The sequence below is a fragment of the Asterias rubens genome, chromosome 1 (genome assembly GCF_902459465.1).
Source record: "Asterias rubens chromosome 1, eAstRub1.3, whole genome shotgun sequence".
Taxonomy (NCBI): domain Eukaryota; kingdom Metazoa; phylum Echinodermata; class Asteroidea; order Forcipulatida; family Asteriidae; genus Asterias; species Asterias rubens.
The window spans coordinates 24,595,160-24,621,715 of NC_047062.1; the positions used below are offsets into that span (position 1 = coordinate 24,595,160).

The 26,556-nt window shown below is 38.9% G+C and overlaps 1 protein-coding gene across 4 annotated transcripts in view; it reads right to left on the reverse strand.

Annotated features, from left to right (window-relative positions):
• Positions 1-1,510: 1,510 nt before the first annotated feature.
• The window catches only part of LOC117297392 (cyclic nucleotide-gated channel rod photoreceptor subunit alpha-like), a 50,621-nt gene continuing 25,575 nt past the window's right edge, over positions 1,511-26,556 (reverse strand). For 3 of the 4 annotated variants that reach the window (XM_033780413.1, XM_033780396.1, XM_033780423.1), the window contains 17 exons: positions 26,017-26,124; positions 24,393-24,498; positions 23,746-23,793; positions 21,862-21,943; positions 20,736-20,835; positions 19,897-19,961; positions 17,443-17,521; positions 15,822-15,940; positions 14,781-14,873; positions 11,633-11,729; positions 9,658-9,804; positions 7,592-7,771; positions 6,440-6,522; positions 5,237-5,433; positions 4,693-4,751; positions 3,565-3,600; positions 1,511-2,570 (listed from right to left, as the gene is read on the reverse strand). In XM_033780413.1, coding sequence (XP_033636304.1) covers positions 1,947-2,570; positions 3,565-3,600; positions 4,693-4,751; positions 5,237-5,433; positions 6,440-6,522; positions 7,592-7,771; positions 9,658-9,804; positions 11,633-11,729; positions 14,781-14,873; positions 15,822-15,940; positions 17,443-17,521; positions 19,897-19,961; positions 20,736-20,835; positions 21,862-21,943; positions 23,746-23,793; positions 24,393-24,498; positions 26,017-26,124 — 2,223 coding nt within the window. In that variant the 3' untranslated portion in view covers positions 1,511-1,946. Of the gene's footprint in view, positions 2,571-3,564; positions 3,601-4,692; positions 4,752-5,236; positions 5,434-6,439; positions 6,523-7,591; positions 7,772-9,657; positions 9,805-11,632; positions 11,730-14,780; positions 14,874-15,821; positions 15,941-17,442; positions 17,522-18,331; positions 18,411-19,896; positions 19,962-20,735; positions 20,836-21,861; positions 21,944-23,745; positions 23,794-24,392; positions 24,499-26,016; positions 26,125-26,556 lie in introns of all 4 variants that reach the window. The other variant, XM_033780405.1, reaches the window with a different exon arrangement.

The following is a 26,556-nucleotide window of genomic DNA, read 5'->3' on the forward strand; positions in this document are numbered from 1 at the left end:
TTATTGCCTCCGAATAGAGTGTAATTATAGTATCATTTCTAATCTCCAAGCCAACAAAAAAATATAGTATGGACAAAAAAATAACTTCTTCCTTTCAATCAAGAATCTGTATTTTTTACGACATCCCACGAGCCATAGCGGTAAAATCAGTATATTTGCTAATTGCTCTACTCCGTAGTGATACATTCCCGGCACGATGTTGGCAACGATTTTACCAGTTTGTAATCTATAGGGCTATACACGTCGATTGTATTTTCTACCGACTTGCATATGTTCTTATCAATCACAAACGCATATGGGTGCTTTCATCGTAATTAGTAAAACCATTTTTGTTAAGTAAGAGTTTGCTCACCGTGGTTTGAACTCTGGTTTGTTTTATAGGGTGTTTGTCTCTGGTGGTTTAAACAAAGGTGTTTTTTTAGGGTAGGATATAGAAAGGGCAACATTCTGTGTAATATAACGATGTATAGTTGCCGATGACTTCAGGGTGCTTCCAGCTGATGATCTCCCCAACTTAATGAGGGGTAGACAATAATGGATCTCCACATGATTTTGACCTCGGTCGACTAGAGAGAGAGAGAGGGGGAGGGGATACAGCGGCGAATGAGTGTGACAGAAACTGTTCACATTTTGCTTCTAACAAATAAGCTGATTAAAGCATAACAATCGATACAGATGATTTACAATACAACTAAATGACACCGAGTAGTCAATATGGTTTAATAAATAATTGTTTTCCTTTTATTTGTTCGCATTTTATACACGTCTCAATTAAATATACAGAAACTCAAATCAAACTTTACAAAAAAAACTTGTACAATCCAAATTGTACAATCCTAATTGCACAAACAGTTGGGTTTATGCGGATTGGGCAACCTCTGTGACCCTTGACACCATGAACACGTGACCAATGACGCAAACCAACATTTTAGTTTTGGGTGTAAAACACTGATATCATTAACACACACACACACACAGATAAGCATACAAGCACGAAAACAATCCAAAACACCCCATATTGGAATCTCGTTTTGTCCAATTCAGACTGGGGATTTTTCGGTATACAAACCATTTAAATTTAATCCATAATGTTCTGTCAAAAGTGTCTGATAGAAAACCTCGTGACACTCTCCTCATCAAACTCAATTTGAGAAAAAGGTCTCAAATCATTCAACACGAAAAAGTCTTTTATAAAATTTGTACTAAAGATGTTTCTACTTGAGGAAATAAAGTTGAAGCGGAAAAAATTCTCAACATCAGGGAAATCAAACGTCTTTGATACTGATTGTGAAATACAAAATATAAGAAAAATTCATGGAGAAAAAACCCCATAGTTATCGGATAAGCTTCCCTGGGTCGACCCCGGTCTGCCCCCGGTGCGTTCGAATAGCTTTGAGGTAATTCCATGGGCTTACCCGGGTCAGCCCCATTGCCCTGGTTGTGGAGTGGGTCACTTGGGGGTGACCCGAGGTGCATTACGTCACCACGAGAGGGCGAGTGTGATCGTTGGATTAGCTCTTGTCAGGGGCTCACCCGAGTAAGCACCAAGGGGTAAACCCAGGGAAGCTAATCGAACGCACCCAATTAAATCTTAAGTGTTTAAAGGTTCTTGGTTCCATGTTCATTACAGAGTAAAATGGCCTCGAAATAACCCATGGCAGTCGCAGCTTTTGCTGTGGTGCCCTTTCCAAGTTTCCAATTCAAGTTTCCTCATAGAGTGCCCCTGACCATGGGGGCGGGGGGATTGCTGTGCCCCCTCAAGAGCAAAGATCAAGGTTACTCCCTGAGTTGCATTTTCAGCAACTATTTTACCGTGTAATTTATTTTTTACTGTTTTTTACTGTAAATAAAAAAATCTTGGGTCAGAGATGGGCTAAAGGGAAACTCAATTCATTCAGCGTTTTTGTCCCTCTTAATTGTCCGAGTATACTGAGTACTCCATTAATTTACATGTCACTGTCCACACTAGCGTCGCTGTAGCACGATGCTTCTGATATACTCCCTGACCCCCGTCCAGTGGATGGTAGGGACAAACTCGCTATGGCCGGAGTCAGCTGTGAGATCGTCTTCTCAATCTCGGAATCATTGGAGGGTTCAGAGTCCACTTCGTCTGCAAACACCTCCCACTTCATACTGACCGGCTCCTGCTTGACCTTCCCATTGACGTGGATACCGGGTACAATCACCTCCTTAACGCATTTATCCCTCCGGGCGGGATAGTCGGACGACGTCGGCTTCTCTGACGAAGAACTTCTGGGTTTGCTGGCCAGGCCATTCTTGATCATCCTATGCCCGTTGGAGAGGACTTTAATCACGGCGTGCCCGTCGTCCGTACCGTCGGCACTGTCCAGACTGGCCCATATCGAGGACGAATCATCCTGACTGCTATCGTAGGCCATCACCCGCAATGATTTTGACCTTTTAACCGGGACATGGTTGAACCGTCTGTGCAACCTCCCGTTCAGCGTTGTTGAGCCCGTCACAATCCGATTTTCTAGCTCAGAGATCCGCATCAGGGCACGCTTTAAGTCCAGATCCTTGTTCCTGAGCTTCTTCCATAGTTCATCGCACTGAAACAAGAAGCCCCATCAGAGAGAGAGAGAGAGAGAGAGACAGAATGAAAATAATTAGAACGAGTGGCACACGGTGGGTAATTATTTTCTCCCTCTATCTCTTTCCCGTTCCCGGTCATCAATTCGCGCCGTGACCCCCCCTCGCATTTATCGCTCATCCGCCGCGCGGCATCTCGTCAGAAGCGGGGTCCTCGGAAAAACAATAACGAAATTGCCGATGCGTCGATGAGTCTTGCAATCTACGGGCTGGAAAAAGATGGGCAATCATCCATTAAAAAAGACGGTATGACCACAAACCTAAAGCATTGCCTCTCCGATTGCGTAGTCGATTACAGGACTATTACCAAAATGGGACGTTGACGCATATTTCCTCGGGAGAGTCATCGCGTAAGGGGGGAATTGAGAGACGAGCTCGCAAGTGAGAGAAAGTAAAATAATGTAAACATCAGTGGTGGATTGTCACTGCGATACAGCGGCAAGAAGCGGGTGATTATTGAAAAAACCCGTCATCCTCAACTTTCAATCAATGTCTTAAGGATTTTTTCTGGCAGTGCATGACAGAGTTCTTGGGACCTGTTAGCGTGTCTTCTCGTAATCTCACATCGCCAAAAGGAGCTAACTATATCCCACTCGTCAGATTTTGTTCTTCTTCTTAACGTTTAAACATAAACAACTCTTCATGGTTTGTGGTCTGTCAATACCCCAATCATTGTTGGAGCAGTCTGGGCAATAGATTGGTCTCATTCCCATTAATAAGCCCTCTCTCTGTGTGTGTGTGTGCTTGGGTGCGATGGGTAATGGACAATTCATTGCAATGTGTCAGACCAAGCTTGCATGTATGAATCATAACTTTACAATGAGTTATAGTCTTTGAGAGTCACTCCATGGAAGCCGTGTAGCAGGTTGGAAATGAGGTGTTGAGAGCGCATATCATTTTGTTCTTTAATTATCACTAGACATGATGATCGCTAACAAATAAAACTGGTCTTACCTTCTTTGAAAGCTCCTGAATTTTTGTCTTTGTGGACTGAATTAAATAAAGGAGACAATGACAAAAGGAAATTACTGACCAGCAATACAATATAGGCCTAACTGTTATGAGCTTAAAAATTAACCGAGGTATAACTATTGGTAAAAATTTGCAGATAATCGCTTTTAGGGGCTGTAATAAATTTTGCTGAAGTGGCAGACAATTTTCTAATTTACAATAGATAAAGTTTTACATCTGGAGAGAGCCTCCAAAGGAAACACCAACCAAAAAAAGTTTAATAAATATAAATATAAATAAAGAGTCAACAAGCTAAATTGCAGGTCATTTTAAAAAGAATAAAGAATAAAACATGAACCAACAAATCAAATTAAAACAGCAGTCTCCTGAATGATGTGTCCCAAATAATCTTATTCTATCTAACAGAAAATGACCTATCCCCTTCCCACAATACAAGGACAATTCTTAAGTGACACTTTCAACCTTACAGAAATTGTCAAGGAAAGCATTTGCTATTAATTTTCAGTGTGCTTCAGAAGAAGTTGAGAACATATTTGTTGTCCAAATAACTCTCTCCACTGAGACTTGTGAATGTAATGTGAGATGGCCCAACTAAGGGAATCAATGTGTGGTGAAGAGGTTTTCAACTAGTGGTTTAAACCCAACGAGGCCTGGTTCTTGAAGTCGAGGTAAATTATCAAGAACCAGTCCTCGGCGGGTTTAAACCACTAGTTGAAAACCGATTTAACACACTTTGATTCCCATTCATGAATACCTTTCTGGTCAAAAAACATCAACACTTTTTGGTCAAAAAGTAAAATAAAGGCAAAAATTATAACTGTGCAATGATTTCTTTCAACACAACACCCCTCCAGCTATAAAATGGTAAGGCCCTCGGGTAAACAACTCCTTATAAGGAGATTGCTGTGCGCATTGCGCGTATTGCGTGATGTGGCACAACTGTTCCAGCTGTTGCTCTCGACCAATAGGATGGAAACTGTCCCGCTCACAACCGGTCATAAACACTGGTCAGTATCAAAGGTTTAAACACCCCCACGTGACGCGCTCTCCCCCAATAGGAATAGCGAAACTGTCTTAGGTATTTATGAATGTGGAATTAAGGTCACTTACCATGCTGTCAAAATTCCTAAGTTCATTGATAATGTGGCGTAATTCACTCATCTCTTTTCCTGTGAAGAATAGCAAAGTAATGCCGTATTAAAGAAAACAACAGCATCAGGATATATTACATTTAAATTGGGAAACTGATTGAGTAAATGTTTAAGTAATCATAGGTCGAACAAAGACAACTTGACTAAAGCGGAAGACGACACACAATTAAGTGGTTCCCAAGGTCAAAGCCCTGCTATAGTCAATTTTTCTTTGCTCAATTCCAAATTACAAGTTACAATTGAACTGGCAGCACAGTCCCATATTTTCACCAAAAGAAATAATCTCATTTGCAATTATGCCTATATATTTATGCATGTTTTAAACAAAATGATAAATAATAAATAAATCATTATCAAGACACCAATTTGTTCAACTGAAAAAAAGCAAAGATCATTTTGATATTTCCCTTATAAAACGTTAGAATGATAAATACACCAGACAAAAGTCAGACGCAAGAGAACATAATTATTTACTGAATTAATCTGTCAACAAGTACTTTTACCTTTCATGGCAAGTTTTGAGATGAGTTCAATCTGTGTACGTAGCCCGCCCTCTCCACCAGGCACACTGCCTTCAGTCCTACCGTTGGTTATAGCGGCTGGTCCATTGCCGTTTACCATTAGCTTGTCATCGGAGCTCTTCTGGGGTGACTCTTGGCAAGGGATCTGAAGGTTGGCTTCTGATTTCCGTCGCTGCATCCTTTTTGAAAAGGGAGGAGGAATAATGTTGAGGATTATAAAAGGAGTGGATTTTCAACTCTCAGAAGAAGTGATATGATATCTGCCTTTTTTAAAGAGCTGCAACTGAAAACTTGAATTGTAAATTTCAAGTACTGAATCGCAAGAGATTCTGAGGTAACTTTAACTATAAATTAAGCTTCTGCCTCTAAACGCAAAATATTATCTTTTTTGAAAATTACTTTTTGTTTTATTCATAAAGTAAAATCTTAAGTAATTTAATAAATAATTCCATGAGATGTCAAATGGTGCAAGGTTGCAATAAATACAGACATGAAAATAGAGGGATCAAACAAACAGAAATTTTTGCAGCATTCTGCGAGTTGAAAATATATGTAAAGTTGAGAAACCTTCTGGGTCCATAGTTCAGTAAAATTCACAGTTCTCAGAAATGTGTGCATGCTCAGAACTACGTGGCCTTTTCTAAACCTAGGCTTGGGTGTCATCATCACTTTTGTTGCAGTGTGCATTGTGCTACAACATAAAATAGAGCAGCCAGAGACGGAGCCAGGATTTGGAAAAGGCCCTCTGTTAAAGACAGTGGACACTATTGGTAATTGTCAAAGACTAGCCTTCACAGTTGGTGTATCTCAACATATACATAAAATAACAAGAAACCTGTGAAAATTTGAGCTCAATCGGTCATCGAACTTGCGAGATAATAATGAACAAAAAAAAAACCCTTGTCACACGAAGTTGTGTGCGTTTAGATGGTTGATTTTGAGACCTAAAGTTCTAAATCTGAGGTCTCGAAATCAAATTCATGGAAAATTCATCGAAAACCACATCACTTCAGAGGGAGCCGTTTCTCACAATGTTTTATACCATCACCCTCTCCCCATTACTCGTCACCAAGAAAGGTTTTATGCTAATAATTATTTTGAGTAATGACCAATAGTGTCCACTGCCTTTAACATGGAGATCCACGGATCAGTCTCCCATTGAAATGGATGATATTTTCTTCTTACCTGGCAGCCTCTCTGTTTTTCTCCATCCTGTCTCGGCCGTGTTTTTCTAAAACCTTTTTAGCATCAGGATATTCCACCAGAGCCTGTGGAAAAGGAAAATATAAAACCAAACACTTTTAGATAATCAGATATACAACTTGTTTGAGTTTAATTTCAAATCCCCTTTCATACTAGGCACATTTCCTATAAAAACTTGGTTGATCTGTTCACAATTGATTTGCTAACCCTGACTAACTCCAAAATGTCTAGGGGGTTTAACTTCCCGGGATATGGCGCTGTAATGTGAAAAGGGCCAACGAAAGCCGAAGTTAGTGGAAACTATTTTGAGAAAAGGATTCACTTTGGACAAGTTCTTGCCCAACTGAAAAATCGTAGGAATGAATCATGCATGTTTAGTTCCCAAATTTCTGAGGGTTGGAGTTCGTTTGTGAATCCTGCAGCCAGAGATACCCACTGTAACCTCGCTAAATGTGGATGGAATTAAGTGGTGTTTGAAGCTTTGCATTGGTGTGGAGAATAAGAGTAACTATAAATATAAATAATGAATAGTAAACTTGCGGGTACAATCATGAGTAAAATCTCTTTTGAAGGAGTGGTGGCTCTGAAAAGAGCCGGTTTGGTCTCGACACTTCGAACAGTATACTCTGCTCGTCTTATACAAGTGGCTTGTACCAAAATTGCTATAAGATTTGGCCTACTTCTTCTTCTAAAACCAAAAGTGCCAAAGTGGATGGAATTGATGTTCTTGTGAAAGTTAAGCGGCAGTTTTTGGCCGTTTTCTCAGAGTAGACACTGCATTCAACTGAAACTTTCACATGTGATTTTTATTGTATCTGTCTTCATCATTTTTGCCTATAAGCCAGCAATCCGTTGACAAAAAATAATCTACGACTCTACCTTTAAATCAACAATAATTTTTATCCCTGAAAGATATTGTCAAGTAGTTGAAGAGTTTGCAAAGTCCTAGGCTCTTCGGGGGCACATGTTAAGCTGCAGAGAGTTAGTTACAGGCCTTAAGTCACCACTAATGCCAAATGATCACATAAAAGGGTCACCAGATGTAGTAATAAATATCAAGTGGAATTTTAATAGTCATCTTAATTCATGAATCTTGAATTTCTCATTTTCCTAAAATGTTTTTCGCTCTCTTGCCTGCATCAAGTCTTTCTTCGAGAGACAGAGCAGCTCCGAGTAGCCGAGGGAGACCACGTCAGCAGTACGTCTGTTCTGGCCCTCATCCAGCTTCAGTAAGCTGATCTCGCCAAAATAATTGCCCTCGGTCAGCGTGGCGACGACCATACTTTGTTGGGTCTCAGCGTCTTGTACAACTACCTGAAATCAATGTTAGAATGTAAAAAAAAAAATAATAATAGAAACTCATGAAATGATTAAGATCTAGTTGATGTAACAAGAGTTTTTTGGAATTAGTTCTTAATGGATTGTTTCAATGATGGAAGGGAGTTTGTTTGATTGGTGCGACGTGCTCGATTGAATGCTCGATCCCGCGCACGCTGGTTAAAGTCTAGCTGGTTAAAGGAAAGACGCCGTGTAACCTCGTGGGTGGCTATATATTGTGGGAAAAGCCAGTGAACTATTAGTAATTGCATGGAATATGTACTTGGGTATGTACTTGAATAAGAGCAAAGTGGCGTTTAGGAAAGCATTCCTCACTCTTTTTGCTATAAAAAATGTTCCTGTTAAAAAATAAACAATACAAATTTTTAAATGTTACTCTTAACTTTTTAAGGCCCCAACACCACAGGGCGCTGCTTCAGCAGAAAACAATGCTGACCAGTTTTCTGCTAAGCAGAGGTGAGCAGAATACCTAGTCACACATGATAAATGTTGGAATGATATTTTGGCTGGTAACATTATTCGGTAAGCAAAATTATGTTGTAATAAACTACTTCTTGTGCTTAATGACATTGGGCCCAGGTGTCTGACAGTTGTCTGAGTGTTGGGAACAAAACATTCCCAATCACTGGCAGACTTTCATTTTTTTTGAGAAATGTAGATCCTATGTTCACATGGAAAATAAAAAAATATTAAATTAATGTTATGACCTTCACTTTGGCACTTTTGGTTTTAGAGGAATAAGTAGACCAAATCTTATGGCCATTTGATACGAGCCACTTGCTTTGGTCTCCATAAAGCCTTAAACTCATTTTGGGTATTTATGACTAACAATTTAAATACATCATATTATGAGTCTAGGCCCCAACTGAATAGGCATTGTGATTGATATCGGGAAACGAAGTCATTTTTTCAGTAAACAACTTTGTGTCTCGGTAGATAATGTTATTAAAAAAAAAGGCAACAGCTACGAGGTTGTTTTTGGAAACTAGATATTTAGCGGACAATTGATGGGGGTAATAGTAATTGCCAACTCACGCATTGGGATTGTCTGCCATAGAGTCGAGATTCAATGACATAACAAATCAAGATTGGTATTTGAAATTCTGGTTTTGGGTTTCCTATAATGTACCTAATAGTAATTACCTATTCACAATGACTAATTTCCACCTTACAGGGTAAACGGAATACATGTTGCTCTTTGACGGCAACTACAAGTTGATGAATGAAGTGCAGTGCTGTAAAAGTTGAAAAGTTCAGACTGAATTCATGAATGTAGTTTTGGCGACACTCAATAACAGCTTCTTGGAACCTAGACATCCAGGCACAATAACCATTTGTTTGTGCCATTTTTATGGAAATATTGACTGCTATGAGGGACTAGTTAAAATTACAGGCCCAAAGTGATGTCAAAACCATGACTATGCAGAAGCGAAACCATGACTATGCCCATCATCGAGGGCCTATAATTTTAATTGTGCCCCGATTATTAATCAGTCTATATTTCTTTTATATACCGAATAAAGATTCTTCTCATCAACAAACTCTAACTAGCGCGACATGGACCCTAGTCGTACATACAGTACACACGAGCGACCGAATATAGCCATCTTGATAGAAAAAGGGGGGCACAGCTATTTCCATGACTCCATTCTTAACCAATCAGAATAGAGGGTTCTAAAATGAGGTATATAAACAACAAATATTGACTGCTTTAACGACTGCTATGGTTAAAATGACGACTCCCTCAGCCATCCTCATAGCAGTATATTTTTCCTTCCCTGCTGAGGATGTCTTAGAGAGAAATAGTTTTAACCATAGCGCTCGAAGCAGATAATATTTGTAAACTATCTTGAGTTCCGTACCTGTACTATTCCATGATTAATGATATACATCTCCCTTCCTATCTCTCCTCTCCTACATATAAAGTCACCGGGGGAGAATATTTGGGATCGTAGTTTCAGCACTAACTCACACAGCAGGCCCTGCTCACAGTCCTCAAAGATTTTGACCTGGATGTAGAAGAACAATTGCGTTTCAGAATCGTGTTCACTACAGTCCATGTAACACTCCTGGGGTGGATTTCACAAAGGTAGTCCTAACTTAGGACTAGTCCGAGGCAATGCTAAGAGATAGGACCAGTCCTAAGTTAGGATGAGTTACTGGTCCTAACTTAGGACCAGTCCTATCTCGTAGCATTGCCTAGGACAAGGCCTAAGTTAGGACTTCCTTTGTGAAATCCACCCCAGTACCACAATTTGTAGGCACTTATTTCATGTGCTCAACAGGTCTTTAATTTGTACACATCACAACGGGCATCATCAACCAATAATTTCCAGTGCCCCCCCCCTTTTCAAGTGAAACAATGGCTAGGCCTCTGCCATTCATTGAGTGACCATTGGATAACCCAGGCAATATACTTGGTCCTTAGTAGGACATTGTGTTTGATCTCAAAGGCTGACACAGATGATAAAGGTATTAATCATAGAGTTATATATAAGAACTAGAGGGCGCACTGGCCTATATACGCGACCCGGCATGCGCACAGGCGGCCATTTTCTAAGTTGACAAAACTGGCATCTCACAGCGTGTGTTAGTGCGGCCATTTTGTAAGTTGAACAAACAGCATCGCATGAGCGTTCAATAAAAAAAACTCAAACATGTATTTCATATTCAACGCGCGTGCAGAATGTCGCGCTTGTCATCTTGCGGTCCCGTGGCGTTTGTGCACGAAGCATCACTCGTGCGCCCTCTAGTTCTTATATGTAACTCTATGGTATTAATAGACTTTTCAGGCTATTACATCACAGTTTTTTCTGATTTTTCCCAAAGCTAAAACACAAATCAGACTTAAATAGGAAGAATATCATGCCTGTTAATGATCAAGTAATTAGTAGTACAAATGGGCTTAATAAAGGCAGTGGACACTATTGGTAATTACTCAACATAATTATTAGCATAAAACCTTACTTGGTAACGAGGAATGGGGAGAGGTTGATAGTATAAAACATTGTGAGAAACGGCTCCCTCTGAAGTGCAATAGTTTTCGAGAAAGAAGTAAGTTTCCAAGAATTTGATTTTGAGACCTCAGATTTAGAACTTGAGGTCTCGAAATCAACCATCTGAACGCACACAACTTTGTGTGACAAGGGTGTTTTCTTCTTTCATTATTATCTCGCAACTTTGATGACCGATTGAGCTCAAATTTTCACAGGTTAGTTATTTTATGCATATGTTGAGATACACCAACTGTGAAGGCTAGTCTTTGACAATTACCAATATATAGTGTCCACTGTCTTTAATGATCAAGTAATTAGTAGTACAAATGGGCTTAAAGGCAGTGGACACTATTGGTAATTACTCAACATAGTTATTAGCATAAAACCTCTTTGTAACGAGTAATGGGGAGAGAGAATGTGAGAAACGGCTCCCTCTGAAGTGACGTAGTTTTCGTGAAAGAAGTAATTTTCCACGCATTTGATTTCGAGACCTCAGATTTAGAACTTGAGGTCTCGAAAGCAACCATCTAAAAGCGCACAACTTTGTGTGACAAGGGTGTTTTACTTTATTGATTATCTCGCAACTTCGACGACTAATTGAGCTCAAATTTTCACAGGTTTGTTATTTTATGCATACGTTGAGATACACCAAGTAAGAAGACTGGTCTTTGACAATTACCAATAGTGTCCACGACCTTTAATTATAGGCAAACAGTAATTACTAAAATTGGTTGATTATTATGATTTGATAGTTATGTCAAAATGCTAAATAACAAAAGTAAAGGCGGGGGGGGGGGGGGTGAACAGCAAAGACCAAGCTGACAGAAAGCAGCCATCTTACCTTTTTGAGTGTTTCTAAATGGACATGAATTGCAATCTCTGCTCTTAATCTTGGTGGGAGAATTTCTAAGAATGTTTGATCGTCCAGAGCTTGAGTCCTACGGGAGAAAACAACAGTTAATATGCAACAGCTTAGTACAAAAACCTCTGCTTGAGGGCACCCAAATCAACATGAATTGAAATGGTGATCAATTTGGGTGAAGAAAAAAAAAAATACCACAAGGGCTTGTTGCTCAAAATGATTACTGGCCCAGAATTGATCAAAAAGGACCAAAGTATATTAATTTTGGTTTTTACCTATACACCGATGTGTGTTAGCACTGTATACTCAGTACTTTCCCGAGTCCTGTGAAAAAATTATCACAGGCATGTTACTCGGGTGGGATTCGAACCCACGACCCTTGCAATTCTAGAGCAGTGTCTTACCAACTAGACTACCGAGGTTGCCCGGTAGCCAGAGGCAGTTCAAATCCTATGTTTTGGCAGCGGGTACCACAACGATTATAAGAGATGTTAAATTTGCATCAGGGATAAAGAATATTAATTTTGGTTTTTACCCATACACCGACCAAAGTAGTTTAACATGCACGCTTTTTTTATTTGAACAAGCATTATGACATTATGGATAAGAGAAGATTGTATGTGTATACATACTTCATTACTCAATAGAATTGGAATGTGTTTATCAGACTCAAAGTCAACATTTGGGTACTTTTTGTAACACATAACACACTGTCACAGATTTACACTTAATTTACACAGTTTGAAGATAGAGTAGCTTAAAATACTACTTACTGAGGTGCTGTAGTTTTTGAGATATGAGTCAAACAATGTCATGAAAATACGTGTTTACATGCTAAAATAATTTTCGTCTCATGATCACTGAGACGAAAATTATTTTCATGACATTGTTTTACTCATTTCTCAAAAACTACAGCACCTCTGCAAGTAATATTTTCAGAGAAGCTTTCTACTGTCATTATCTTCAAACTGTGTAAGTTTAGTGTAAATCTGTGGACATTGTGTTTTTTGTCCTACAAAAGGTACATAGACCCTTTAAAGACACTGGACACTATTGGTAATTGTCAAAGACTAGTCTTCACAGTTGGTGTATCTCAACATGCGTGAAATAACAAATCTGTGAAAATTTGAGCTTTTTCTTAATGAAAGAAACAAAAAACACCCTTGTCACACGAAGTTATGTGCTTTCAGATGCTTGCTTTCGAGACCTCAAAATTCTAAATCTGAGGTCTCAAAATCAAATTCGTGGAAAATTACTTCTCTCTCGAAAACTACGTCACTTCAGAGGGAGCTGTTTCTCACAATGTTTTATACTATCAACCTCTCCCCATTACCTGTTACCAAGTAAGGTTTTATGCTAATAGGTTTTTTTGAGTAATAACCAAAAGTGTCCACTGCCTATAACACAGGTTCTACACTCAGTGCTTCCTGCATTGTTTTTTTTTTTCTGACTGGACTCCACAGGCGCTGTGGTCACAGCGCTTATCTCACCTCAGGCTACTCATCATGCATTTCTTTCTCTGAATCAAAAGTTATTAATGACAAATATTGATAGAAAATGTTTATGTGAAGGGGTGAAATGCAGGTATAGTTTGCCTACACAAAAACAGCACAGTAAACAAATTGTTTTTCAAACTTGTCTGTAATAATTTTGTCTCCATAAAGCAGACTATGAAGGGCTGTTATTATTAGCTGCTCTCTATACGCTATATCATTGTTAATCACTTCACGATGATGGACAAGTGATTAACTGTAACAGGTGATGTCAATAGAGGGCGCTATCACGTTATTCCATTGGATCTTTTACAGTTTTTCCTTCAAAATTCAAAAATTCAAAATGAGTGGGACACCAGCACAATAAAAAGCAAACTGAATGTAATTTTGGCTGGTGACCTGTAGCAATACTTGTTTGTGCTTAGCAAGTGTTTGTGTTTTGACTCTTAATGAAGTTGGGCCCAATAGTTGAATGCCTCTCTGTCTTTTTCCTTCATTTAAGTTTTTCATGATTGATTCAAATATAAACATATTTAGCATATTATAAAACCTTACTTGGTAATGAGTATTGGGTAGAGGTTGATAGTATAAAACATTGTGAGAAACAGCTCCCTCTGAAGTGACGTAGTTTTCGAGAAAGAAGTAATTTTCCACGAATTTGATTCTGAGACCTCAGTTTTAGAATTTGAGGTCTCGAAATCAAGCATTTGCAAGCACACAACTTCGTGTGACAAGGGTGTTTTTCTTTAATTATTATCTCGCAACTCTGAAGACCAATTGAGCTCAAATTTTCACATGTTTGTTATTTTATGCATAATGTTGAGATACACCAACTGTGAAGGCTAGTCTTTGACAATTACCAATAGTGTCCAGTGTCTTTAAATGAAAACTGAACAAGACAAGACACAAACTGACAAGCTGAAGAGAAATAAGGCTGTAAACAGAAAAAGTGAAATGAGAAAAAAGAGATACAAATACCAATGGCAATAATGACAAAATTGACAAATGACTCGGACTTGAGTGTCCGACACCGATTCGAGGCACGTTTCTGACTGGGACTCGAGTCACGATGTTCATCTGTACTTGGACTTGATGTTTGTGACCAGAGAGTTAACAGACTCAACCGTAATTTAACCATTATGCCATAAAACATGATATTAATTTCTTGTAAAGTAGTGATAAAAGTGTAGTATCCCTAGTAAATGGCTGCTATATAGTTTAAACAGTTTTGAAGGTAAAGCTTTCAACTATCCCCTCTTGTTGTTTTTCACAAGAGTGCTTTATTAAAAAAAAACTATTAAACTTTTAAAACATTTTGAAGTGAATGATGCCTTGCCTAAACGACTTCGCACTAAGAACATGTCATCTCTTCTTGAATTATCAACATTTGTTTTATCTTTTATATCGTTGCGATACCCGCTGCCAAAACATAGGATTCAAAATGCCTCTAGCTACCGGGCAACCTCGGTTGTCTAGTTGGTAAGACACTGCTCTAGAACTGCAAGGGTCGTGGGTTCGAATCCCACCCGAGTAACATGCCTGTGACATTTTTTCACAGGACTCGGGAAAGTACTGAGTATACAGTGCTAACACACATCGGTGTATGGGTAAAAAACAAAGTTTCAATGTCTTACCTTGACCAAGCATAATCGGACCATTTCTTGACTCGACTCTGAAGAACATCCGGCACTTTGCGATGATTCATGAAGAACTTAATTGCATCCATTCTAAATATTTCAGATAAAAATAATTGTATGATAAGAGAGAGGAATTCTAAAACAGTTAAGGATTAAAGCAATAGGAAAATAAAATGTGGCTTTGAGATGTGAGCTGGAACAAAGAACCCACCTCAGTACTACCAATGTTTATTACAATTTCTCCTATTACACTAGCTATCTTCTGTTGATCTCATGAAGCCTGCCCTCTTGTGACCAGCTGCAAAGTCTGAATGATTGCTTTGAAACTTTGTTGTCTGGTGCTTGCTGCTTTCCCTCATTCATAGAACCATTGTGTTTGATTTCAAGTCAGCATAATTATGTATTGTTATAAGCGCTATAAAAGATGCAAATTATAGGTTTAACATTTCCAGCAAGTGATATGATATATGAAAATTTACACATAATAGAAAACAACCTTCTCATGGCCAAGCAGACTACGCACCATACTCAGATCTGGTGGCTAGGATTTGGGTTTTAAAATCCGAGTCATGACACATGTGTCCTTGCATGAGTAATTCACACTAAACTATGATTCATTCTCTTCACCCAGGCACCTGTGAGGGTGGAGGTGGTTTTTGTGATTGAAAACTTTGTGCACTTCTCATCCAGGGAGCAGAGATGTTTTTTTTATAGCCAATGAAAGTTCCAGTGACCATGTAATAATGTTTCTGCACCATGAGCACCACTTCATGAGAATTTGACCTCGCTATACAAGAAGTCACTATTGTTATTGATTTGTTTAATATGTTTGAAGAGGAATATGTTTAACGAGGAATGTAAATGCCCATCTTCAGTATTCCCGGGTAATATTTGTTCTCACTATGTCTCTTTTATAGCCCCGTACCTTGACTTGGTCTACCCTTGTTTAGTGTGAATTTGAGAACATTTTGTTTTTTTAAGCCCATTAGAGTTACATTCTTGTGATTGAATGCTACAACTTTCTGAGAATAGACTTACTTAGTTTGAAACTCTTGTCTGGCAGCATTCATGTTACTGATGACATCACCAACGTTCCCGACGACGGCCGCAAACAGAAACACGCCAACCAGAAATGTCAGACCAGTAAATACGTACTCCTAGGTTCAGAGAATCAGAAGAAGAAAAGTTTAAAAGAAAGTTTGAACTTAAAGACTGAGTTGATGGGTTTAAGAGTGGCGTTTGGTGAAGGATGAAAACAATGAAATCAATGATTATTGAAGAAGGCAGAAGTTATTTTTGTCAATGTTTTGTTTGTTTTACTCTACTCCCTCCAACCTTTATCTCTCCAAATAAAGACAAATCATTCAAAAAATCAATGTCTTCAGGGTTGTCATTGTCAATCTTAAAAGGTATGAGCTTTATAATGTGAACCAATGCAAAAAATGCCATTAGACTTTAGGGAATACACTGGTAGGCTAAATGCTAGCAACTGATTAACAATTGTATGTTGTTGGTCCACATACTTATATCAAATGAAGCATGCTGCTTTCTTGACTTTGTCAATATTCATTGAGATGTTGAAATATTTCTCTGGAGGATTGGCACTGGTGTGAATTTTATCATCAGTAAGCTTCAGATTGAAACAATAATCAGTTCTATTTTCTATAATGCCAATCTTGTTCTTTGTCTTTGAGGTTAAACTATGAAAGACTTCTTCTTGCAAGTGAACACCGAAACACAATGGCTAGAACTCGACAGGCTGAGTGTTGAACAGCCACTCCGCTCTTGCAGCATCAAGCCTGATAAACTAATATGCTGCAAAACAGTACTCATAACCATAATAGTTTCTTCATGAACACTACTTATCATGCTACTACGGAAAGAAATAGAAAACGTATGGAGGAAAAAACAACAGTTATTTAAAGTAAGAGGCCAACATTGGTGATTGTTGAAGACCAGTTTCTGCACTTTGTCTGACCAAACAATAATACCTCATTAGTCATTGAGATCACAAGACTGTCACCAGAGGCATTATGCCCTCTACTCCTATGGGGCTGAAAGAGGGTTACCCCCCCCCCCCCTTCACAGTCCGTAAGAATGTAGGCACGAGGATCAATCATCCACTATAGGATTAGGAGCCTGGGTGGTAAGGCAGAATGCACTCTTCCTAACTTTTGTTCTGAAGCTGTTGGTCAAGTGCCCTTGCTCATCAAGGTACAAGTGTCATGACTGGAAATCGAACCCACGCACTCTGCTGCTGACAACACAAGAGCTTTGGTCCACCGCTCAGCCACAACAGGCCACAAATCTACTAAATGTTTTAAAAGTTGTTCAAACAAAATAATAGCGTTTCGTACAAAAATATTTCAAAAGAAAGTTTCCACCAAGACCATCTTTATAGACCATATAAATTATGTGCCAATCCCGAGCATTTTATTCAAGCTGACCCAATGCTGTGCACATCGTTAGGACATCCTTCAAATTAGTATGTGATAATGTACAGTTAATGCTTCAATATTTTATGTTACTCATAGGAATATAGGAAAGGGGGCAGGGATGGGTGAAGAACGGAGTGGGGCCAAGGAAGGGGAGGGGGGGGTCGTTTCAGCAAGTTTCAGGTTTCATGCGTCATCAGGATTGTTTTCAACGGCGTACTTACAATATTGGAAACTGGGCCTGCCGTACCTCCAATGGTAGTCAGAGTCACGGTTGACCAGTACATTATCCGTATGTATTTACTGAATAGTACAAGAGAAATAAATAGCAGAGAGATGTAGCTAGATATACACAGAGAAGGTGTTCAGAATGACGCCAGGTAGGTGGTCCAACTCTCAACACATGAGGGCGCTGTGTGCATTACATGTAGCATCAACTGAAATGAGTGTAACAGAGACTTGGATACCACATTTTGCCATTGCTTTGAAGAACAATTTAGGCAGTTTATTTCCCCAGACACCTGAAGTATTTTGTATTCAACTATTGAAACTTGCCTCTCGCTGCTAGAACAAAGACTATGAAACTTGTTATAGTATGATACTTTTCTGGTGAATATTAATAACGTCTTTCAGACCTTGTTCTTGAAATCTTGCTCTGAAAGGGGCATATCTTTGAGGAAAATGTGAATTTTGTATTTGGACTTTGCAAAGGGCATCACAGCAAAAGCATCCACAGCAACTGCTGTGGGTTTGTTCGAGGCCAGTTCTTTTTTGTCCAAGTATTTACACCTGTATAAAAATATGATTTTCTAAAACTGTCTTGAGAGTTATTGCCCCTAAAGAATTTTACTAGCCTTTGCCCCAAATGTTTTGTGAGTTTGATTTTATTTCTATTATTTTCTTTGCAAATGTTTTTTTTTCCAATAAAACTTTTAGAGACAGTCATACATTTGCAAGTTATTCTCTTAGGATGTTTATACACTCATGAAACCAATGTTGCAACATATCTGACACATTTTTATTATTACGATCTTTGATTACTAATTACAGCGCCCTCACTCGTCTGGTTTGACCACATAGCTAGCGTCATTTTTGACATTAAAACAGACTTACAATATCGTTGTGCGGGGAATCCGTCTCGCCTATAGTAGTGAGGGTCATCATAGACCAATAGATGCACAGGATATATTTTCTGTAAAAATGCAGAAATACTTAATTTTTCTGGAAAAAAATGTCCGTGTTTCCTCTAGACTAGTAAGAAAAGGTTAATGCAGTCAGGGCTTGTTGGTCTAAGCTGTTTTGCTTAACCAAAGTAAGATTACCACTGTATACTCAGAGTTCTGAGTCAGGCCTGGAATTAAACGCAAGCCACGGCCTTCCATTGTCTTGGCCTTGGTGCCCTTTTTACGTTTCCCATTGACTTTAAGGTTTCCAAATGGAAGTGCCCTATGCAAAATGAAAAAGGCCTTGCCCTTTTCAACATCAAAGATGAAATTCCAGACCTGCTGAGTCCTACAGAAAAAGAAGAAAAAAAAAAAAAAAAACCAAAACACAGGCACCTTCGTTGGGATTATAACCCTGGCATTCCAGCTAATAGACCAGGAGACGATTTCACGAAGAGTTTGGACTTAGGACTGGTCCTATTATAAGAGATATTAAAAATGTATGGCTAGTCCTAAGTTAGGACGAGTAAAAACTTGAGATAAGTCTAGTCTTAACTCTTTGTGAAATCCGACCCAGATGTCTTAACTACTAACTCAAGCTTGCCCAGTGAAGAGAGGGCAGACTTCATAATTGGTTATTTGAATAAAAAGCAGGAACATTTGAATAAGTTAAAGGGCTTACCTACATGCTAATACTTTACGGGCTATTTCATCGCAATTTGTTAAAATCAAACTGAAGTAGAACAAAATCGTGCCTGAGAGAGGGTCAGTTTCAGTGGCACAACCGGCGAGGAGGAAGGGGGGAACAAACAAGAACCCCTCCCCCACAAATATGATCAAGTAAATGCATGAATAAAAAGTTTGGTTTAATAACTCAACTTAACCCAAAATACTTTCTTGTCCCTGCTCATACCATGCCCCCCACCGTCCAAAATAAAAGTGACAATAGGTTGCATCATGTCATTAAACAGCAATTAGTCTGGGTTGATTTCCCTGGTTAAGCCAAAGAATACAGTGTTTTAGTAGTAGTAACCCCTTACAAGATTTATTTTGTTTGTTATTTTATGCATATGTTGAGATACACCAAGTGAGAAGGCTGGTCTTTGACAATTACCAATAGTGTCCAGTGTCTATAAAGACATTGGACACTATTGGTAATTGTCAAAGGCCAGTTATCTCAGTTGGTGTATCTCAACATGCATAAAATAACAAATCTGTCAAGTTTTCACTCAACAGGTCATCAAAGTTGCAAGAAAATAATGACAACCCTGTTGCACAAATTGTTGTGCTTTCAGATACCTAAAAAGATTTCAGGCCTGAAGTCTTTTACTAATTGAGTGATTGAGTGAGAAATTACCTCTTTTACAAAAACAATGTTACTCCAGAGGGAGCCGTTTCTCACACTGTTTTACACTATCATTAGCTCTCCTTTGCTCGTAATAATAATAGCTTTGAGTAATAGTGTCCAGCGCCTTAAAACCAACCATGCTCTGAAATATTTCAAAAGAAACTAACCTTAATAAACCTCGTGTAGGCTCTTCTACTGGGTACACCCAATCATTGCTTCCAAAACCCTCCATCTGTTAGAATTGAAAGAAATGAAAGAGGACTGAAAAAGTGTAAAGAAAGAAAGTTCCTCAAGGTTACATGCTTGGACCAGCGATACCATTTAGCAGAGCACTATCCATGACCTCTCTTGTGAGAGTACTGAATAAAACCGCTTTGTTGATTATATATGAGCACAGCCACGATCTTGGTTGGAAACTCTTTGGTTGTCCCTGATAACTGCAATGATGAACAGGTGTTTTCATTAGTGAACTTTTTTCATTCAACTAGTGAGAGTTGAGTTGAATGGATCACAAATCAAAAATCCATGACATTAATTATGCGTTTAATATGGGAAATGGCCTAATGTCTAAGTACTAGATATTCTTTTTCCATTTGGAGGAGAGCGTTTCCCAAACTGTACAAATCTGGTATCCACTGTGAGGGGTTTTCTCTTGCTGCGTACAAAGCGCGCACGGCGTAATGAAAGGTAAGTCTGATCCAGTACACCATAGTAAATTTTCAGCCATGGTCAAGGTTCTGTGAATCAGTTGAAGGTGAGTGCCTACTCAATTTTCTCACAACAACAAATCGCAGAAAAACAATGAAAATCTTTGTGGTCTTTCCTTTGTCTAGGTAGGATTTTATTGTGGCAATGAAATTTTTCAAAAGAAAATTGATTATTATTTTCAATAAAGAATGCTCCTCAAGGGTCCATGCTTGGACCTGTGATATTATTGAACAGAGCAATAAATATCCATGACCTCTCCAGTGAGTGGGATCGGTGAACCATAGGCCGATGTACTTACATCAGAGAGCATGTAGTAAAAACAGCCAATCCAGTGGATGATAACTCCAAGGTACATGATGAGCTTAAAAGCCCTCACTCGATTCGGGTTACTCGTTCGTCTAATTGAAATCAAACGGGAAACTCATACTTTAAAAAATAGAGACTATATGAAAATCAAAGTCTGGGGCAATACCTTAATAGAAAATTTAAATTGGTCAGACTAGCAAACCGATTAAGAATTTGTTTTTGAAACGGGTCCATTTCTGCAAAGAGGTTATGGGAAGCCAACCATACAGCTATATCATGTTTCCACCTGGGTACAGTTTCATAAAGCTGCTTTATAATGTTTTTTAGCTAAGCACAACAAAACTATGCTTACCAGAATAAGGTTACCAGCCAAACTATGTCACATATACAATTTGTGACTGTATCCAGCTCATTTCTGAATTTTTGTTAGCAATATTTTTCTGCTTAAAGCAGCTCTATGAAATTGAAGTGTGAGCTTGAGTTGATCAGCCCCCAATTTCATGGCTCTGCTTACAGCTAAATTCCCTGACTGGAAATCAACATTTCCTGCCTGATAGGCAAATAATGCCTAGTAACATGGAGTGTGCACTAGCACAAGCTAACATTCCCTGCTTACCCAGGCAATAATGCTCGAAAGTGTGGAATCCCTGCTTTTGTAAGTGCATAGTCATTGCATATGGTTAGCAGAGTATTGAAAGGACATTTTCACAGTAAATTCATGTCAACTTCCGACAGAGTATTTTCCCACAGTTTTAAAAGAAAATCGAGCATTGTCAGTAGCATTTAAAACTAAAATGGCATCTGATCAAAAGTACAGAGTCTTTGCTTATGGTTAGCAGAGTCATGAAATCGCGCCTCAGTACATTGATGATGTCACTTTAAAAACAGCCCTTAGGGTCAGAGGTTAGGGAAAGGACATTTTCACAGTAAATTTGTGTCAACTTCCGACAGAATATTTTCCCACAGTTTAAAAGAAAATCGAGTATTGTCAGTTAGCATTTAAAACTGAAATGGCATCTGATAAAAATTTCATGTACATAACACACAGAGTAAAATAATGTTGTAAAGGTTGCTTCATACGAGACAATTATTACAATAAATTCAGATGATATACTTACGTGTCACACATGGCGGTAAACGTTTCCATTGTATGCCACTTGAGTAGACGTGGCAGTCTCAAGACAGGAATTAACACATGGTCTGTTGAAAAATGGTCAGAACAATGATAACATTAATAACTAAAACTCTCCAATTCTTATCAGCATTTTACCAGCGAATGCTTTGACGAACTGTATACAGGGTTGTGTATGGTAGAATGTCTGCAGACAGAGAAATGCGGGTGTACATTTGTGTTAATATGTAGATGCAATAGTCAAGTGACATGTGAAGGAAAACGAATAGGGAGATCCCAACATTAGGGCGAGATGGCAGTTGGAAGAGCGCTGGCACATTCCCAGGGTCAATTTGTCATTGTTCACCCCCCCCCCACAAAAAAAAACTCCAAGGAAAATCTACCCATTCAATTTCCCTTATTGTTGTCATTGTTTCTAATAATATTCTACCCAAGACTTAGCCTTTATGCGAGCACCGACCCGCTCTGAATTCAGAATGTGCATGAGATACTATACTGCACGGTACATAACAGTACTTGATACCGAAATATTTTTAAAAAAGGTTTTTCAACCTCGTACAACGAGGCCATTCGTTTGTACGGGGTCCAAAAACCTTGAAAAACCATGCTTCGACCCCACGGTATCAAGTACTGTATCAAGTACGCAGTACCGTTCCAGATGTATCTATGCAGCTCGTCGTCCAAATTCAAAGCAGTGTGCCTGCGTAAAGACCCTTGGACAAGTCTGTGAAATGAAGCTTCAGAAGAAATCATAAAAATGATATACCCATTATAATTGTTTTTCAACCCCCAAACATAGTTAACGTCTATCCATTCAGTTTCCCTTATTTTATTATTTCTTTTCAGTACTTTGCATTCCCTGTTCCAAGGCTGTGAAATGAAGCTTCAGAAGAAATCATTAAAGTGATATCCATTATTATTGTTCTTCAACCCCCAAAATAATTAAAATCTACCCAGTCACTTTTCCTTATTTGTTTTTTTCTTTCAAATGTTTTTCTATCCCTGTCCCAAGGCTGTGAAATGAAGCTTCATACAAAAAGAATAAATGTATTGACTCCATTATTATTGCTGTTCAACCCCCAAAGTAATTAAAATCTACCCAGTCAGTTTCCGTTATTGTTGTCATTATTTTTATATATTTTATTAAAGGCAGTGGACACTATTGGTAATTACTCAAAATAATGATTAGCATAAAACCTTTCTTGGTGACGAGTAATGGGATGAGGTTGATGGTATAAAACATTGTGAGAAACGGCTCCCTCTGAAGTGCCATAGTTTTCGAGAGAGAAGTAATTTTCCATGAATTTGATTTCAAGACCTCAGGTTTAGAACTTGAGGTCTCAAAATCAACCATCTAAACGCACACAACTTCGTGTGACAAGGGTGTTTTTTCTTTCATAATTATCTCGCAAGTTCGATGACCGATTGAGCTCAAATTTTCACAGGTTTGTTATTTTATGCAGATGTTGAGATACACCAACTGTGAAGGCTAGTCTTTGACAATTACCAATAGTGTCCACTGCCTTTAATGGCTGTGACAAGAAACTTCAGAAGAAATCATAATCGTGATTATTATTGTTGTTCCGACCCCAACATAATTAAAAACTACCCAGTCAATTCCTGTATTTGTTTCTTTCGTTCGAACATTCTACTATTCTTGTCCCAAGGCTGTAAAATGAAGTTTCAAAAGAAAACCAAACATTTTAATAATGTAACCATTATTATTGTTGACACAACATACATCCTGTTTTGATACACAGGAGAAAGGTTACAAATTACACATGTTTTGCTGTTCAATTGAGCTTTCAATTGCCCAATGAGTTGAAGAAATTCCACAAGTTATCCAACTTTTTGAGGAAATAAAACTCACCACTGTCCACGTCAAAATGAATGTGAAAAACTTCCTTATCACCCAACTCTGAAATAGAAAGAAGACAATACTCTGTAGTTGTATTTCTAACTTTTTCCACTGGTGGCTCGACCGAGAGAGAGAGAGAGAGAGAGAGAAGCCAGGGAATCCAATAGCCTAAGGAGGGGATCTTATTTATAAATGAAAAACCTGTCAGATTGAGAATGTTTTCTTGGGTTGATAACGACAGTGGTGCACCTACCTATTGTCATATTATGACAATCAAATAGGGGGAACATTTTCCCCAAAATGGAACATTTTTGGCATAGTGGGTGCTGGCTCAACCCTATGGCCATTCTGTAATTAGTAGGTCTGTCTTGACTTTATTTGCTTTCAACTTTCATTTGCCAAATACTACTCCCCATCCAAAGATACATGTATATTCTGTCTACGCCACTTGCTGCCTGCCAGCTTTCACAAAGTTAGCAACTTTCGCTTATCACTGTAAGTTCAGAAAACAAGTTAGGTATTCACACACAATTCCTATTTAAATTTTGTAACAAAATGTGCAAGTTTTAACTTTCTTGAGAAACCATTGTTAACAATCCATCATAAAAACAATAGAGGGATAATAACAAAGAATACAGAATTGGTATGAAGCATTATACCTCCAACAAGAAGAGCCATTGTCCCTAGTGGTATCATTGCAAGAATATCCAGCTTGAATTTCACAGTCTTCCTGTAGTTTCGACTTAGTTTAGTTGGATCTTTTACCTGGAAAAAAAACACCCCACAGACAGCAGAAAGTAAACAAAAAAGTAGAACAGACTCCAATGCATGACCAAATTCATGGTTCATCAAACAATAAAAGGACAACTTCAAAACAATGAAATCAATGGGAGACTTTGGATGGTCCTTTGCTTAGGCCTACGCCTGCCATACATGTTTGCACATGCTTTGAGTTGCATAAAAGAACCGTTATGTCTGCTGCCACCAGCGTCTCAAAAGTCTCCCATATTGCATTGACCCAATTCATCTGACATCAATTCAACTGACACATCTATTGGTTGTGTTATGTGGGGAGAGTCTGTTTGTTTGTTTGTTACTGTGCAGTTCGCATCTTTGGAGATAAGTGCATGGCAAATGCCATGTCACACGAGGCAATTTACAGACAACCAGTTCCAGGCAATCTCAAAGACGATAGTTTGGTCACATTTCAGCTGTCTCATTAGTTTCTTGGGGATAGGGAGTTGCAACTAGAAGATTATTTCTTGTGCTGTCACAGTGTTCCCTTTGCATGCAGTGCAGTAGTTGCCTCAAAGTTGCCTGAAAATGCCTCGAGTGACATGGCATTGTGTGAACCTTGTCTTTACATGTAATTTGACTCACAAAATGGTAGACCACGGGCAGGTATAGTAGTAGCTGAATGTAATGCCAGCGCATACTCCGGGTCAGAATTAATAATGAAAACAACTTATAAAGCTACTTGACCTGGATTCTGGAGTCTGACCCATTTCCAGGTCAGACTGACAGTCGCAAAGTGGGTTAAAAAATGGGATCTGTGCATCAGTTTGACTCATTTCTGAGTCATTTTGACACCGATGCCTGGTCAAAACTAAACTGACCCTGAAATGTGTCTGGGTCCTGAAGATGAGAACCCTGTACTAAAGCAGGCTTGAACCCTTGACCTCCAGATTAACATGCCATTGATCTACCAACTAAGCTATATCTAGCCCTATGTTGGCATTCATCCTCTAGACCGTATTGGATATGACGTCACGCGGCTCAAATATCTGACCTACAAGACGGCGTCTGTGCGTGTGCATGCATGTGTGCGTGCATGTGCCATAGAAATCAAACCAGCAATGTTGCGTGCTGCGTGCTTCGATGATGTACGCGTTTGGAGGCGCATACGGTTAATTTAATACGGTCTATTGACCACCAACAAGGGCTGGATAGCTTAATTGATAGACCACCGATAACTTAACTGGGAGGTCACAGGTTCACGTCGTGCTCATGTAAATTGTATTCTGCCCCAACTTTTTAATTTTGCTTAGCTAAGCAACCATACTAAAATTGGTTCATCGTCCAACTCTTCCTGAATCTCATTGCTTTCTGAAATCCAGTCCGGATCAGCTGCGAGAGAATAAACAGTTTGAGGCAGAGAGAGAGAGAAACATAAGTGTCAGGAGATCATCAAGCTGACAGGTGAAGTGAAGACAGCTTCATTATATGAAATGAGTCGATTGCCGAATAGATCGGACACAATAAAAGGGAGGACTAGAGTCTTACCAACAGTCCTTGTTCCAGGAATGCTATTCTGAAGTTCACAAGAATATCTACAAAGAAGACGACATCGCTGGCAAAGTCAACTGTTCCAAACACTCGCCGGTTCACAATCTAGTAGATAAATAGAGAAGTGTAATTATTTTAAATAATTATGTTCTAGGTCTTCTCTATAAATAATATGGCTAATTGTTGGCAGAAGGTGTACCTCAATCGATCCATTACGCTTTAAACACATCTTTCCTCCGGGCAACCTCGCAACCTAGCAACCACGCAACCTCGGTAGCCTAGTTGGTAAGACTCTGCTCTAGAATTGCAAGGGTCGTGGGTTCGAATCCCACCCGAGTAATATGCCTGTGATGTTTTTTCACAGGACTCGGGAAAGTGCTGAGTATACAGTGCTAACACACATCGGTGTATGGGTAAAAACCAATTAATACATCTTTCCTTGTTTTAACCAGAGGGGTGTATTTGTGTCTTTTGGCCATCCTGTTTTAAATTTGAACACCCTGTTTTATCTGACATTTACACTGAAAGGTATTGTAG